Below are 16,911 nucleotides of genomic sequence, written 5' to 3'. Positions count from 1 at the left end.
AGTTACATTTTGCTTGAATTCTAATTGGCATAGATTTAACAAAGTGCTGGAAATATTCCTTTTCCATTTTGGTCCATATTGACATGACAGCATCACATGTTACAGCTGGTTTGCTCCCCAGATTTATGAGCTACACATTTATAATGCAATACTTTGGATTGAGCTCTGGTATCTGTGGAGGTCCTTTGAGTGTCTTGCTGGAAGCAGACATATGAAGATTTGTACACTGTGGTCATAAAGGGATGGACTTGACACACAAAGCAAGGTAAATCTATGCTTTTATGTTTACACCAGAACCATCCAAATACTGCAGAAGAAACCGAGACGTCCAATTACGAAGCAGTTTTTTCCAACCCCAAAACCAAGCATCGGGTGGTTAGTTGAGTTACTGTTGCCTGCTCATCAGCTTGCAGCAGTCTGCCCATTTTCCTTTGTCCTCTGCCATCTACAATTAATTTTTACCCAGAGAGCTGGTGCTCACTGGACATTTGATCTTTTTCTGATCTCTCTGCATTGGAACATCTCAGAAGATTCAAAGCATTTATTGTCATGTGTACAAAGAAAAGCATTTCTCTGTACAATGAAATTCTTTCTCTGGTGTCCACACACATATGCCGGTTAATATGTACTAATAGATAAAATACAAATAGCATGAATAAATAAATGGAGACAGAAGTTTCAGAAATACAGAACAAACCAACTTTCTTCCTCATTCTGATGTTCAGTTTGAACTTAAGCAGGTTTTTTGTCCTTCACTTCCCTGTGAAGCTCTTATCTTACTTTGGACAAATAGAAATACACACACACACCTGTAGAGGGCGCGCTTCCTGCTCCCTCCGCTTTCTGCTTTTTGAATCCAACTTTATTGTCACCGGAAGTGTGTGAGGGAAACGGCACACACGTGTTTTCGTGCAGGTTTGAAGGTTACAGAAGCAGCGGGTACTGCTCCTTGCTTGCTGTCCGGAGGAGAGGCTCAGCGGGACGGCGTGTTTGTGGTTCGAGACCCGGTGTGAGCAGAACTGAAGCGGAGCCATGGATCCTGTGAAGGCGCAGCAGCTGGCGGCGGAGCTGGAGGTGGAGATGATGGCTGACATGTACAACCGGTAAAGCCCAAACAAGCTAACCTCTCAGCTAGCCACAGCAGTCTGCTGTGAAGTGTCGCGGCTTTTATGTGTCAAACTTACATGTATTTACAGTGTGCCAGAATAATGTGCAAAGATAATTACTGTTTAGTGAAGCTGAGCCTGTACAGCTCATCGTTAATGCGAGCAAGTGTCCTGCTGGTGAAGCTCATTATTATAAAGGCCCACCAGCCGGCATGTTTAAGGCAAAGGGTGGCTTCTACTAAAGGCTGGCAAGGGTTAAATCCAGTGTGGGATAGCATTTATTTTAAAAAGAGCTATAGTGACTAAAATTTAAAGGCCTGAGTTTAGTGCTTAACTCACTGAATTTACTTCACATGTCACAATTTTACAGTATAAGCACAGTACGGCTTTTTCTCATAATATAAAGATGTGTCCTTGTGTCATAACACAGTAATCTACTTAAATGCCGTCACTTGTGTAAGAGTACATTCATTCATATTAAGTTAAGTGGTTTTGATCACAAGTATTTTTATACTTGGAAGAAGCAGCACAGACCTGCATCTCTGAATGAAGAAAAGACGAGCCTGGTTAATATTTATCCTTTCATGACCTTGCACAAATTATACATTCATGTGCTTTTAATAAAGTCTTGCAGTTAAAATCCACTGAGTCAGATTCAGTCAGTTGCCAAAGAAAATAGTTTATGTACTTTTATGCAGGTGTTTTTGGCTTGAAAGAGACGAATAAATATACATGAGCAATGAGTTATGGGTTTGTTCAACCATTCAGATCAAGAAACAAGCAGTTTGCTTGCTTTACTTTTTTGACTGAGGTTTGATTGGCTCTTGGCTCTCTATCAGCTTACTGGGATTTTCTTCTGCAGTAATTTGATGGCGCCCAGTTATTGACATCACTCCATAAACCAAATACTAATGTTTGTTTACATTTTGTGGATGGAAGTGAGCAATAATTCTATCAAATTCTAGTTAACTAGTTCTCTACATTCATATGATACCTGGCAACATCTTAGAGCCATTAAAGATATGTTACTGGCCACCTGATTAGTGCTTGCTCATACGTGATAATTCCCCTTTTGCCTTTAGCATAGATATAAAAAAAAAATGGTGGAAACATTCCTCAGAGATTTTGGTCTGTATTGACGTGATGGCGTCACACAGTTGTTGGACGTTGTCAGATGGGCTGTTCTGTTTAGTTGGGTCTGGTGGTAGGCGAGGCATGTCATGTTTGTTTGTTATGTTTAGTATCTTTTGACAGGAAACATTTTGACACGTCAGTAAGTTGATGTTTCAGATTTAGGGGATTTTATTGGTATCCCAATGCTGGCAGTACTTTTAGAAGTACATAGTGTAAAATGCCTGTTTTTAACAGTTTAACTGTTTCTTGTAGTTCACCAGAACAGTGACAGTAACTGGGCCTTTCAGGCAGTTAGAGGCGTTCGTGGCTTATCGTCTACCTTGTTGCAGTTTTTTGAATCCTGGGGCTGGATGTGAAGAACCTAACCAATAATTTTAATCGGGTTAAAGAAATAATCCACTGAAATGTGATTTATCAGGTCACCATCACTGTGTCTCCTAAGGCAAACGGTGATGGTGACCTGCAGAAGGAACTTAAGGCTTCTTCTGATGAGCATGGTGTTGTATTAAAAGACATTTGGCTAGATGAAGTGCTGTTGGATAGACTCATTCAGCAACATGAAATGAGAGATTGATGACTTTCATGTGTTTTGAGTTTGGTCTCTTTGTGAATCTCCTGCAGTGAAGAGGAACTGGGTTTAATGTCTGTCGGTGGTCATGTGGTGTTTGTTGGGCAAGGATGTATGAAATTCTGTCCTCGGGGCTTATCCCTGTGAAGACTTTGAGGACAAAGGAAGTAATTAGTTGCCATTTAACTTTTTGCTAGTTCTTCTTTGAAGTATATAATTAAACTGAATCTGTGTCTCTCCCTGCTCTGATGAAGGATCTGTGTCAACACTGGGAAGCACGTTTCTGCTGTGACATGAGCCAGAATACATTTTATTTGCAGAAATTCTAAATACTCTTCTTAAATGCACCTTTTCTTGACCTAAAAGTTGATTAATTTAACATCTTTATGAAATTAAATAACTATTATATCAGGTCATATGAAACTATGAATTTTAAAAGGAGAGTATTCAGAGCCAACTTTAGGTTCACAAAATAACTCCAGCAGATGGCGCTGTTCTGTTTTACTAAGTGACTGTTGTAAGCAAGTCATAATGGGGACCCCACAATAAGGTGCTTATGCGTGAATATATCATGTAGTAACACGTTTGTTATGTTTTAAAAATGTATTTTTATCATCACTCTTAATACTGAAGAATCTTGACTGTTTCCTTCCTTTCCTCTCAGAATGACTAATGCCTGCCACAGGAAGTGCGTACCGCCACATTATAAGGAGGCAGAGCTGACCAAGGGTGAGTCGGTCTGCCTGGACCGCTGCGTGGCCAAATATCTGGACCTTCACGAGCGGCTAGGACGCAAGCTGACGGAGCTCTCAGTCCAGGACGAGGAAATGATGAGGAAGGCGGCTGTGGGGAGCGGATAGACGTGGATGAAGAAAACAAAATGGAGAATGATGTGGGATCAAAAGGTCATGGGGATGGGGTTAGCATGTGTGGCTTCAAACAATGAGAGACTTGTATTTTAATTAAAGGGTGGGAAATAAAAAAAAAAAGAAAAAGTGTGGAGTTAATGCTGTCGAGGGCCCGCTGAGAGAAACTGCCTCTTCCTCAGAAACTTGGTGGATCAGCAGCATAAGGACATGTTGAAACTACTCACAGTGGACCAGACACTCTGGATCTTTTCCACTTTCTGTACGTTGAGCCTGGACTCTCGAAGTCACTTGAAAATCTGACTGAAAAGGAGAAAGGCCTCTGATGCGTAACACCAGAAAGCTAGAAACCAGAAACCTGGTTACATGTGACAGGTCCAGACAAATGCAAAGAATGATTCAACTTTAATCTTTATCTCAATTCACCCTTTGAACTGGGGTCAGATTTTTCTTGTTTGGTTTTGGAAGGCACTGAAAGTAAATATAGACTCTTTGCAAAGCTGCAGTTCAACCCGTGGAACTAGTTTATTTACAGTTGTCTGTCATGCAGACATGTCAGTCCTGTGCAACACCTCAGAAACAGCGAATCATGGGTCAGGGCATGCACAGAATTCATTATGGGCTGAGCCAAAATGTCTTTTTTGTACTATTCATAGTTTACTCTTTTGACCCTGGTTGGTTCTTTGTCTTTAACAGCTCAGATAAAAACAAAAAAAAACAATGCCTGAACTTTGCTCATTTTGTCATGCTTGTGTAGACTGTGTTGTGCTGTGTGTCAGTGGGCCATGTTTTAGTGTGCGTGTCTCTTTTTCTTCATGTTTAAACCACAGTGACACAGCTTTTCATCTGCACTGCAGAGAAGCTGCACAGTGTGCTGTTAACTCTAATAAAGCGCTGTCATCGTGTAGCCTAGCTTCATGAGTGTTGGAAGTATTTATTCTGGCCCTCACACGAGGTTTGTGGTATGGTTCGACTTCACTCTCGTGCAGAGTGTGTGAATGAATATACAGTAACTATAAGATGAAATACAATGAAATCTCGAGTGATTATTACAGATACAACATAGTGTTTTTCTACATTTTGAAAAAAAAAGGTTCTAAAAGTTTTGTTGATATGAAATTTTCTGTGAAGAATTCTGAAACATGATCACAGAACTCTTTCCTGGTTTAAGAAAAACTGCTTTACAACTTCAGGCCAGGGATGACCGCGCTCAAGGAGGGAGGCTGATTAACCATATCTACAATCAAGAGATGCAGATATAGAGGGTTTAAAACATGAAGCAAACCACTGGTTACACAAGAAGAAGAAGGCTAGATTAAACTTTGCAAAAAAGCATGTCAAAGATCCTGCTTGGCTAAAACTAAAAGTCATTATGGACAAGTGAAAACCTGAGCGTCGAAGGAGAGACACCTTAAGATCTCAAACACGGCACCATCTGTCAGACATGGTAGAGACAGTGTTATAGTTTGAGCATGTATGGCTGGCAGTGGAACCGTGCCACTAGTGTTTATTTGTGACCAATAGAGCATGCTTTTCAGTTACTGAAGGCAGAGAGAGCCACAAACAAGCAGCAACTGAAACCGGCTTTCAGCTTTCTATCCATAATGCAGGCAGTGTCTGGATCTAAAGATCTTTCTCTAGAATAAGTAAAGTTTGTGCATTTTTACTCCTGTGTACCAGCATGACGTCACCAGAGCAGGAACAGCAATGCGTGTTATTTTTTATTAAATGTATAATTAATGAGTTCACTGCAGCTCTCGCACTCTGCAAAGCCATCTGGTGGGTCGCTCTGAATCAACCAAACCGAGCAAGTGTGAGACATTGTTGCTCCCACCGCTCAACAGAACAACACGTGTGATGTTATAACAGAACTGCAAACTGCGCAACTGAGACGGAATTATAATAACCGGTGGATTTCAAGCGGTTTGCTTCAGTATTAATTTTATATATCCCATGCCCCCTCCATCCACAGCCCGTGATACCGCGCTTAATAATTATTAATAATTCTTTAAAAGTTCCGACACACACACACACACATGTCTGGTTTGCTATCCTCGTGGGGACATCCCATTGACATAATGCTTTCCCAAGCCGCTTACCCTAAACCTAACCATCAAAAATGAATGTCTAATCCTAATCATAAGCCTAAACCTAACCTAACGTCTAAACATGTATACACACACACACACATACACACACACACATAGAGCGTGAAGGGGGCGTGTTTCCTAAAAGCGCGTATGTGGCTTTAAGAGAAGCAGGCACAAGTGAGGAAGTGAAGATAGCTAACTTTCGTTTCCTCCACGAAACTTTTTATTTATACTGCACCTAATATAAGAAAGGAGAAGTAACGACAACAGGGTCTGAAAGGGACACAGGGGCGGGGATGTCCGTGTGTCTCTGTCCCCGTCTTCATTCTGCTTCAGCCCCGCTCCACTGACACGGTAAGTGAATTTCAGGGTAGATGGCAAAACACGGTGGTGATTGTTTTATGAACGTGGGTTTGACTGATAACTTTGAAACGCTGAAACGTCAACAAGACCCGGATGCAAACTGTCATGAAAGTAATAACAAGGGTCATAATATGACGCTGTCAAAGAAATCTGAAATAAGGGGTTAAACGCAGTTACACCATCCCGCACGGCTTTAACTTTCATAGTTTCCATACTGGGAAGGAAAAGAGAAGTCAGGCAAACAAAAGGCTTGTGAATGAGGCTGGTTTGTTAAGACAGACACGCTTTTCTGTCGATAAAGGTGTTTTGATGGATCACATCTGCTTTTATAAAAATGCAGTTTATAAATCTGGTCATAAAAAGTCATAAAAGAAACAAAAGACACTTCAGTAATTATTACAGGAGAAGGGGGAGTCCATGAACTGTGAATGGTAACCTATAATAGTAAGAATAATATTAATTATGCAAAGGAATGTGATGTAAATACAATTTAAAAGAAACAAAGGAACACTTCTTGTATCCTATGCAAGTTCATTTTCTCTTGTTGGGGGTTTGAATCACCAAGTATGGTACTCACCACTGATTCGGCAGGTTTTTAATTCAAAAACAGAAAACTTTATCACTTAACAACTTAAACAAGTGATTGCATGTATTTAAACTTCTGTTACTGACTTGTTGGCCTTTAATATGTGAAACATATGTCAAATGTATCCCTCATGAATGACATCAAGTTATTTTGAGCTACAAACAACATTCCTGTCACAATGTAGAAGCTGCTGTCAAAGCGACTTTTTTATATCCTTTATTTATTCGGTTGAAAAGCCTCACTGAAAGGAAACATGTTCTTTTAAAAAGTGATCTGGCCAAGAGGGCAGCAGAAACTGCAACAATTTAACATAACAGTTGTATAAAGAGAGTTCAATAAAACAGGACTTTAATCCTCACTGTACATGCACAATTAAATTATGGGTACTCCACACGAACTATGCAGGAGGATATAAATAGTAAGAGTAAACAGCAGAGATGTACAGTCCAGAGGAATCTATACAAAACAACAAAAAAGCACAGTGGCCAAAAAGACCGAGTTGGTTATGATGTAGGTACAATAATGCAGACTCATAAAGATACTTGCAAAACAGGCCATTTCTTAATTTCATATATAACCTCTGTGTGAATCCTGTTCACCAAAGTCTGCCAACATACGTAAAGACATTAGACATCAAAACACATTGGAAACATTGGAAATCAGTTGTTGGCACAACACCAGAACTGGTTCAAAAGGTCCAGCATAGAACAGTGGACGGCTTTACAAGCGGAAAAAATGCAGTGATGTCATAAATGTCACCAGCTTTTTATAAAATGCACTGCAGCTTGTGGTGATTCCAGTATTATTACAGAGGCATACAAATGTAAGAAGAGTTGCAAGTTTTAGTTAGTTTTAGTTGTTTAGAAACGCTGCAGTCGTTTAGCTCCAAAAACACATGTGAAGGTTTTGGACTTTTGTAGCTGCACCGTGATCGGCACGCGTAATAAACGTGCAGCTCACGGTGCACGGGAAGGTCAACCTGCCATACTGCTCTGGACACACAACTGAAACTGAATTTCTTTAAACAACAGCACACACTGCTCGTCTTTTTTATGTTTCATTAAATGTGAATATTTTGTTGGACTTTTACGTATAATAATTTCACTTGAAATAAAAACTTGGATAAAATAAGTTAAACAGTCGCGTGTTAAAGTACTCATTCAGCTAGTTTTTAAAATAAATGAAAATATCATATCCTGATGTGAATGTGAGTAGTCCCTTATCTGAACATATCCTCTATATAACTGCCACCCCCTATTCTATGATTTCTTAATATTTGTATTAAAATAGCTTTTCAAGCTTTAAAACGTTTTGGCACGTTGTGTTGAGAAACAATTAAGAGGAAGTATGGCTTCTGTAATGCTGCTTCTGTATGCATTTTTGTGAATTTTAACACAATCTCACTTTATAACGTGTTCAGTTTTAAAGCTATAAATACATGTGCTAAAATTAGCCAGTTATGTTTTGTCTCAGAGTACTCAAAACAAAAATAAATGAACAAAATACTTAAAAATAAATCTGAAAATGCATCTAAAGTGATTTGGAGTCAGGTGTGTTTGATACAACATTATAGTAATTACACTAATGATATTTACGTCTATAATTAGAGTTTCGTTCATGTGCAGCAGCTTGAAAACCACGGTGGCTGCAGGTGGCCGATTGGTTTCGATGATGGCAGAAGGTGCAGTGAAGTATTAATATAGCGTGCTGCTTCTTCTGGTCACCAGATGGAGGCAACTGGCGATGAAGCTTTGATCCCTCATGATGATCAGTTTGTTGTGCCTCCAAATGGCAACGTGAACGAAATGCTCAATGTGGACCACGAAGACAACGTGCAGGGCCAGGTGAGCTCAGCTGATTTCAGAGAACCTTCATAAATCCAGCTTCTCTGGTTATCAGTTTTGGTGTACTACGGATCAGAACAATCCGATTTTAATTTGATAAACACGTCTCTGCCTCTGCTTAAGTGTTGCATAACTTTTTGTCCTTCTTTCTTTAGATGGAGGAGTTTTTGGGCCCACAGGCAGATTACAACGAGGAGGAGGAGGAGAAGAAATACTATCGAAGGAAGAGGCTGGGAATCATCAAGAATGTTGTTGCAGCCAGTATTGGAGCCATGATTGTGTACAGTGTGTACATGGGTGAGTTTCCCTGAAGATGGGGTGCTGAAACTGGCAAACACAGACAGGGTAGCTTGAATACTCGTGAACATTTACTGTACCTGTACATGTGTGCAACAGGCCTCCTGCAGATGCAGTTGATCCTCCACTATGATACGACCTACCGTGAGGTAAAGTACAGCAACCTCGGCCTGCAGGACATCGACCAGAAGATGCTGATGGGGATTAATGTCACACCGATCATAGGCCTCCTGTACACGCCTCTCCTCATCAGGTAGCAACATAAACCCAAGTTTTAAAACATGTCTTTATATAAATGTTCCTGCTCTTCCTTTAAACACCCTGTCTCACATCCAGGTTTCTAGGTACCAAGTGGATGATGTTCCTGGCTTCGGGGATCTACGCTCTCTTCGTCTCTACAAATTATTGGGAGCGTTACTACACCCTCGTTCCATCGGCTGTGGCCATCGGTGTGGCCATTGTGCCCCTGTGGGCCTCCTTGGGAAATTATATCACACGGTGAGAAAGAAGAAGTAGAAGTTTGGGTGGGTGGAAGTGCTTCCTTAACTCTTGCTGCGTCTTAAGATTTATAGAAATAAAAAACAAACAAACAAAAAATCCCCTAAAACTATAGTAACCTTTCAGAATATTCTATTCCAGTGAAGGAAGTAGAAAGCGGCTGTTCCTCTTGCCTCATTCATTCTTTTAAAAGCGAGCCAATCACGGGCCGATCAGGTAAAACAAACTAGCAGAAAGAGCAAGAAAGTCTCCATGGGAGGCACAATACAGTGGTGTAGTGGGCTTTGTCAGCAGACTTTTAGATGAGAGAGGACGGTTGAAATCTTGAAAAAACAAACAAACAATACCTTATAAAAAGGCTTTAGTGCGGCTCTTCAGTTCATCCTCTGTGAGAAACACGCCGTTTCAGCTCCTCTCTCTAGTCTCTATCCCAGCTTTTGTCTGAGTTGCTCATGAGCAGAAGGTTTGAACAGCAAATGGAGGCCTCTGTGGTCACAGCCAGATCCATGTGCCACAGTGACATCAAACAGCCAAGACTACAGTAAAAGTGTTTAGAGCAGTCTGAAGCCCTAAACACTTTTGGCTCACAGGAATTGTTTGTTTATATGCAGACATCATTACTTGAAACTACATGTTTATCATGAGTAGCTACAGGATTTAACAGAGCGACAGAAGAAGATCTCAAGTGTAGGCAGTAGTAGAGCTCTGTAAAGAACATTTTGCTATTGTAGCTCTTCAAGCAAAATGGGACTCCTGGAGTTTTAGAGCCTGGCACAATTTTCCTAGTAGCTAATCGAGCAATGCTCCATATTTCTGCTAGATGTAAGGTCTAATGTTTACATGTTTCATGTGGATGATAAGAGCTGCTGCTTTATGAAGACACTGAATACCTGTCCCTACTTCACGTGTCCCTCCGGCACAACAAAGCTCTCAGAAAGCATCATCGAGTGAGCATTATTTAAAATGTCTTTTCATCAACAGATGTAACAAAACCTTGTATCAGTTTAATCAACGGCAGACTGAAAGAACAATTTACCAGGCTCTTTGTTGTATTTCCTTTGAGCCGTGCTGCGCTGACTACAAGCTGAGATCTTTTTTTCTGTCACCGCCTGTTCAGTTTGTATTGATCTTTCTTTTTATTATAAATGCTGCTGGCAGAATACTTTTTTTTTTAATGCTCTGATGTGTTTTTGCCTTTTATGAAGTCGCTAAATCCTAAAAGAGGAAATGTGAATGTAAAGCTTGTTCTCGGGTTCTTTACACCTCCTGAATATAGAGCATTTATAGGGCAAAGCGTAGTTGTTAGTGTGAAACAGAGACAGCCTATGTGGTTTTGATCAATTTAAACACTTCATACACAGAGACAAGGGGCTCGTGTGATTAATTGAAGATAAGTACAAAATAAATGCCTCTAAATTTGTTTTCTAACACCATAAACACTCTCATATATGCGCAGGATGGCACAGCAGTACTATGAATGCGTCAACTATAAGGAGGAGCACGTGCAGGAGCAGAAGAAGCTCCCAAAGGGAGCGTGCCACAGCTATATCATCGTCTTCCAGTCGGTCTTTAACATCATTTTCAATGTGAGTCTTTCAGCTTTCCCTCATTAATGATGTTATTAATATCATACTGTTTGCTGGACAAATGGGCAAACCTTTTTCTTTTCTTCTGCGTCAGCTGAGTTTTGTCTTCGCCGAGTTCCCCATGGCCTTCGTCCTCAACAGCGTTTACCTCCATGATAACTCCCACGTCCTCGCCCAAGTGAAACACTGCGGTAAAGAAACTTGCCTCCTCACTTCCAGTAGCGACTCAGTACAGATACACCATAATAAGCTCGGGACAATAAAAGTTAAATTTACTTCCATGTTAATATTAAGAGGAAGAGTATGGGAAATAGGAATGTTTATCAACTTTTCAACTAAATCCATCATCATTCCAAAAAAAGAAAACAATCTATCCTGTTAATTGTGAGGCTGTCATTTAAAACCAGTTAATTAATGTAACTTTTTCTATTTATAACAAATTATATTTTAGAGATTTTAACTCCCATCCCTGCTTTTTATTTTGTAAAAACACACAAGGAAGTCCATCAGTCTTCCCGTCTTACTCTTTATTAGTTCCCCTAGTGCCTTGTGGAGTGTTTGGAGGATTCAGAGTAATCATAGACAAACACTTTGTTGCCCGAGTGTTAATATTGACTAGGCAGAACGTAATTATTAAAAAAGAAAAGAAAAGAAAAAGCTGACACAGCCACTTTGTTACCTGGTTTAATCCAAGTACTAAAAGTAAAATTAGCAAGAGGCTTGTAAAAGAGCCACACACTTCTCTCAGAGACCAAACCACAGCCAAACCTGGAGGCTCGTTATCTCACCAGGTGCTGGAAACAGGTTGAAATATCCACACATTGTTCTGTGTCTGCTGGATTTGTGAATTTCAAAAAGCAATAAAATGTCAATTTGTATTTTCAACTTTCAGCGCAAATTTGAAATCTGATGTTCAGTACTCAATCTTATCTACAAAGACTGCTAGTGATGTAATGATTCAGCCTAATTATTCCACATGTCAATGATCCCTGCACTGCCAGTGCAGAAAAAAAAACTGGATAGAAAAACACATCATGGGTTGGTCTCCCCAGAGCCTGAACCTCAACATTATTAAAGCAGTGGGGATCATGTTGACAGAGAAATGAACAAAAGGCAGAAACAGCCAAAGTAGAGCTTTGAATGTCCTTCAAAAAGCCTACAGGCTAGAACTGTTCAAGCTGTTTTTGCAGGTTCAATAAATTGCTGCATGCCTCTAAGATTTTTGCACAGTACTTTCAGTACTAGTTAAGCACCATGATCACAGCTGCTTTTTTAAAATCAGCAGTGCAAAACTAAACAGGTGGTAAAAAATAAAAATAGTTGGTAACATTGGTATTATTCAAAATGAAACTTAAAGAGAAACATCACCAACTGACAGGCTGTGTCACAGTTTCCCCATTCAGATGTTTTCATTAAGTGGAAGTAGGTTTACTGGCTAAAAAACACACATTTTAACAGTAGGAGGAAACAGACCTGAGGTAGAGGATCACATGACTGTAGCTGACCTCTTCGATTTACATCACAACTGCATAAAGAACTTTGTTTTCTTCAGTCTGCAGCTCTGTTAGGTTTTATTAAATCAGCATTCCTATCTGCCTTTCATCCACTCAGAGACTTTTAAAGCATTTTTGTAATTTTATAAAGTACGGCTGCAATAAAAGTCTGTAAAGTACAGTTTGTTGCTTAAATGTACAGACAGACACTTTAACAGTCTGTAGGATTAACACAGGCTGTTTGGCTGACATCAGTTATTTTCTAATTTCTTTCCTGTCCCTAAACCAGGTGCTAAAGTCACCGGATTGATCCCCGGCTTCAACAACACCGTGCTGAAAAAACTGCCAAGCTCCATGCTGCTCATCCAAGTGGAGAGCGTGCTCATGGGCTTCGCCTTCCTCTCGATGATCATTGTAAGTTCTCTTCCTACACAGGCACATAAACACGTAGACTCGAGGTCATTCAGTTTGTTTAGGTGTTTGTTTTCTAATTATCTAGACAGGCTTTGTATAATCTGTGTCGCTGTTTCCTGTTGTGACGTTCTTGCAAAACAACAATAAAACATCAGCATTAAGTAGTCACTAGACAAGCATATAAAACCAAAACAAAGAGCAAATTACTGAGAGAAAATTGAATTGGGTACCCAAAAATGCTCTGATGGAATTAACACCGAGCTGAAACGGTAATCTTATTCTTATAAATCCCTGTGTACATCACTTTCTCATTAAAAGATAAATGTAAAAATGCTCTGAGGAAACCATTTCAGATGGAATTACATGTGATAAAAGACTTGCAAAGTTTTCTTAAGAATGTTTGGATTTACAGAGAAGAGAAATTAATCCTTAGATAATATCAAATCTTTATAAATAAAGGAAAAAATTAAGCCTTTTTCAAACCTGTATTGATGTCTAAAATATGGCATGTTGTGTGCAGCTGAGAACCTCTCTCACAGTTAGCATGTGTAACCCACAAGAAGCTATAAATATTCAATAAACAAGACGTTCAGATTGATGTTATAAAAGAAATCACAGGAGAGCTACTGTAAAGCTAAAGCTGCAAACTATAAAGCGTAAACAGAGAAGCAGCAGAGCGCCGCAACTCCAGGCATCCCCAAAGATAAGGTCTGTGGTGGTCTTGTAACAGAGTTGATTACGACATTCATTAGCTGTAATTTATGTGCTTGAAAGTTCTATATTAGTTGTTTTACAGTATTCTATTATTGTTAGGCTCACATTATACCATGTAGGGTGATCCAATCAGACGTTTTATAACCGTTCTTGTGGCTACTTGCAAGATATGAACAAAGCACTGGAAAACACCTCAGAGCTCTGGTATTTAAAGTCAGTGAATTGGGATTCTTGCTGGGAAGCTAGCATCCATTTGGCTTACAATTTGTTCGAGGAATTGCTGGAAACGATGAAAGTGATGAGACTGTAAACTAAAACAAGCTAATAGATGCTAAAACACTTTTTCACTGGCTTTAGTCTGTACCAACTGGGTACCAGCTGCTAGTTTAAGAGCTAATGTTGCTCTCAGGCATCTGTTGTGTTTGTTCTATTCTTAGACATTTTTTAAAACCTCACCATGGGACAAAAACAAACTGAAGCACAAGCTCCATTGAAAATTATTCTGAATAAAGTGATCTCTGTGTGCTGCTACTCACAGTTCCTCGGGCTGTGTGGGGCCGCCTACCGCCCAACAGAAGAGATCGACCTTCGCAGTATAGGCTGGGGAAACATCTTTCAGCTGCCTTTCAAACACCTGAGGGACTACCGCCTGCGGCTGCTCTGCCCCTTCTTCATCTACAGTGGATTCGAGACACTGTTTGCCATCTCTGGATTCACCCTGGTACTAAACTCATGCAGATTGTCTGTACAGTAGTTTAAGTTTGTTAAAGAGAAACGGAAATACAGATGTAAAGATGTAGGATTTAAGGATGTCATGAGAGAAAGCAGAGTTGTGAATCAGGTCATAAAATGTTGAAAGAATGTGTCTCCCCCCCTTCTTTCTCAACAGTCTTACGGTGTATGTGCTTTGGGTCTAAATAAACTGTGGCTTCTCATCGTCGTCTACGGCCTCTCCGCCTCCATCTTTTCCTCCCTTAGCCTTTCCCTCTTACGGCTTCCACGCTGGGTGTGTCTCATCAGTGGTGCTTTTGTGCATGGAGTGCTTGTGGTGGTTCTCATGGCATTTTCTCCAGAGCCGAATCGCCTCAAGTATGAGGGCCCTCTACTAGTGATCTCTGCGCTATGGGGACTCGGCACCGCCCTGAACAAGACAGGCGTCAGCAGTGAGTATCATCCATGGTCTCTGTGTTTGCATGTCTTCAGCTATGACACGTGACAACATGAGTTCCTCTGTGTGTTCCAGCCCTACTCGGAATGCTGTACGCTGAAGAAAAGGAACGCCTGGACTTTGTCTACACCATCTATCACTGGTGGCAGGCAATCGCCATCTTTATAGTATACCTTTGGTATGGTCTTCCTATGAGGGTATGTGACTCGGTGTTTATGTCGTTAGTTTTTCCCTCCATTTTTTTGTTCCTAGTCTAACCTATTTTTTTCTTCACTTTCCTTTAAGGCAAAACTTTCCATACTACTAGTCACTTTGTTGCTGGCTTGCTGTTGCTATTGGGTGATGGAGCGTCGCCTGGCCAAGAGAGTGCCATTCAGACTGCCTCGCATCCCTCGGCCACGACACAAGGTAACTAGTCAGTCCATCGAGGATCAATACATGAATCTGGTCTTTGTAATGAGCCCTTTTCAAACATGATCTCTGCATGTTTTCAGGAAAATCAAAGTTGTTTTGTCACGTTCCACACAGCAGGAGAGTTTGTCCGACATGTTTTCTCTCCGAAAAAAAAAAAACCTGATTAGAGCATGCAGGGCGCTGGGGACATGATAAACTCAGTGGGAACCTTGAGAGGTTTCTTTGCGCACACAGTGTGTTATAGTCTTTACCTGAAGTATAAGGTGACACAAGGTGTAACATGAATAGTGGGCACTAGAAAACTTTAAGTCAGAACTAATGGACAGGCCTCTCCTCTGCTATAAATCATTATACGTCAACAAGTTATATAATTAAAGAAGGAAAAAGGGGAATAAAATAAGGAGGAAGCTAGACTTCAGGGTCTCCAAGGTTTGACCCCTGGACCTCTGCTCCAAAAGAAAAAAAGAAATCGGAGCTCTGTGTTAAAAACATAAAAACATTGAAGACTATAAACTAATTAGGCTCTGCTGCTACTCACAAACACAGGAAAACAGTTTAGAACATGGCAGAGAACCCCTACCAAGCTTCCACATTCTTACAGGCAAAATTACTCAAACATAACAAGACAGAGAAGTTACCCTAGGTCACGTTTTGAATTTTACTGAGCTCATCCCGAAAACACAGATCACAGTGGCCAGTAAGGAGTGGTTTAGTAGTGCTGGATTGAAGTGCAGTTTCATTAATGAGCAGAATGCTGATCAGCTGCTGCACTCAGGTGTGGCATGCTTTTCTCATTTCTCTAATTTCATCTCCTCTGTCCTCCATCCGCCTCCTTGTCCCCTTGAAATCGGTCTCAGTACATCACGCTGGAGGATGCCTCAATTCCTAAAATCCACCTGAAGGGCAGAGGCTATAATTGAAGATGCACACGTGAAGTGTTTTCACTGTCAATTTATAAAACAGGCACCGGCACGCAGCTGGAATATGCAAACCATGGCCACAGGGGCACTCTTTAAAACCTTGTATTCATATGTTGTTTCAGTCATTTAATTTCACCAGACTCTCTGCTTGTCATAGATTCTGTGTGTGTGGTTAAAAGATAATTCAAAATCTTGTCACATTGTGCCATGTTATCAATTTAATTAAAAGTGTCCCTAAATATGAAACGTTCTGAGCACTGTTAAACCTCACGTAATAAAATACAGCTGTAGCAATTTATTATGCAGCTGTGACCAACTTCATGTTTAATTCACATTTAATTGACTGTAAACTGAAGCTACGCAGCGAGGATCTCATTTTGCTACCTGACTCCAACTTCTCATGTTCCTTCGTCATCTCATCAACGTGAGTGGAGTCGAGTATGTCGACTTTTCTGTGGACATATTATAGTGGCTTTAAGATATATTAGTTTAGATTTAAGATATACTTAGATATTATACATAAATCAGAATAAAAATATTCTGATTGATCTGAATTTTTGGTTTTGCAATAAGGCAGCAGGCAAAAAATAGTCTGTTTAAAGAAGATTAAATACAGTGTTGTTTATCAACTACACCACAAACTGAGCAGTGACGCATTTTCTGCACGAGCTGTCATCGTTTCTTTAGATTTCAACAACAATCAGAGTCTTTCTGTGATATGGAACTGAACATATCATAAAGGTCTCTGTGGGCCTTTGGGAGGTGGCTGTGTTTGTAAGCAGACAATACAGGCAATTAGTGCATGTTACCGTATTTGACAGACATCCATGCATATTCCTGTATTTCTGAT

At 40.3% G+C, this 16,911-nt stretch overlaps 2 protein-coding genes across 3 annotated transcripts in view; both read left to right on the top strand.

Annotated features, from left to right (window-relative positions):
• Window positions 1-885: 885 nt before the first annotated feature.
• On the top strand, window positions 886-4,586 carry timm10 (translocase of inner mitochondrial membrane 10 homolog (yeast)). The gene is made up of 2 exons (XM_086296867.1): window positions 886-1,103; window positions 3,473-4,586. Exons 1-2 carry the CDS (start codon window positions 1,033-1,035, stop codon window positions 3,666-3,668), a joined length of 267 nt encoding a protein of 88 aa, XP_086152993.1. The 5' UTR covers window positions 886-1,032; the 3' UTR covers window positions 3,669-4,586.
• Window positions 4,587-5,954: 1,368 nt separating this feature from the next.
• The window catches only part of unc93b1 (unc-93 homolog B1, TLR signaling regulator), a 14,116-nt gene continuing 3,159 nt past the window's right edge, over window positions 5,955-16,911 (top strand). The window contains exons 1-12 of one of the 2 annotated variants that reach the window (XM_086296863.1): window positions 5,955-6,118; window positions 8,441-8,557; window positions 8,713-8,854; window positions 8,954-9,107; window positions 9,191-9,352; window positions 10,809-10,938; window positions 11,033-11,129; window positions 12,721-12,845; window positions 14,098-14,280; window positions 14,449-14,722; window positions 14,803-14,924; window positions 15,013-15,135. In XM_086296863.1, coding sequence (XP_086152989.1) covers window positions 8,441-8,557; window positions 8,713-8,854; window positions 8,954-9,107; window positions 9,191-9,352; window positions 10,809-10,938; window positions 11,033-11,129; window positions 12,721-12,845; window positions 14,098-14,280; window positions 14,449-14,722; window positions 14,803-14,924; window positions 15,013-15,135 — 1,629 coding nt within the window. In that variant the 5' untranslated portion in view covers window positions 5,955-6,118. Of the gene's footprint in view, window positions 6,119-8,341; window positions 8,558-8,712; window positions 8,855-8,953; window positions 9,108-9,190; window positions 9,353-10,808; window positions 10,939-11,032; window positions 11,130-12,720; window positions 12,846-14,097; window positions 14,281-14,448; window positions 14,723-14,802; window positions 14,925-15,012; window positions 15,136-16,911 lie in introns of both variants that reach the window. The other variant, XM_086296866.1, reaches the window with a different exon arrangement.

Source organism: Aulonocara sp. 'chitande type north' Nkhata Bay, linkage group LG6 (genome assembly GCF_057382095.1).
Source record: "Aulonocara sp. 'chitande type north' Nkhata Bay isolate Kocher_YH1m ecotype deep benthic linkage group LG6, A_spYH_male_GT1.1, whole genome shotgun sequence".
Classification (NCBI taxonomy): Eukaryota; Metazoa; Chordata; class Actinopteri; order Cichliformes; family Cichlidae; genus Aulonocara; species Aulonocara sp. 'chitande type north' Nkhata Bay.
This window is presented reverse-complemented; position numbering and strand designations above follow the sequence as displayed.

Bases quoted from the DNA above. Each gene is read 5' to 3' on its own strand.
- timm10 (XM_086296867.1), top strand. From the start codon at position 1,033: ATGGATCCTGTGAAGGCGCAGCAGCTGGCGGCGGAGCTGGAGGTGGAG. The intron at 1,104-3,472 runs GTAAAGCCCAAA...CTTTCCTCTCAG, and splicing joins ATGGCTGACATGTACAACCG to AATGACTAATGCCTGCCACA.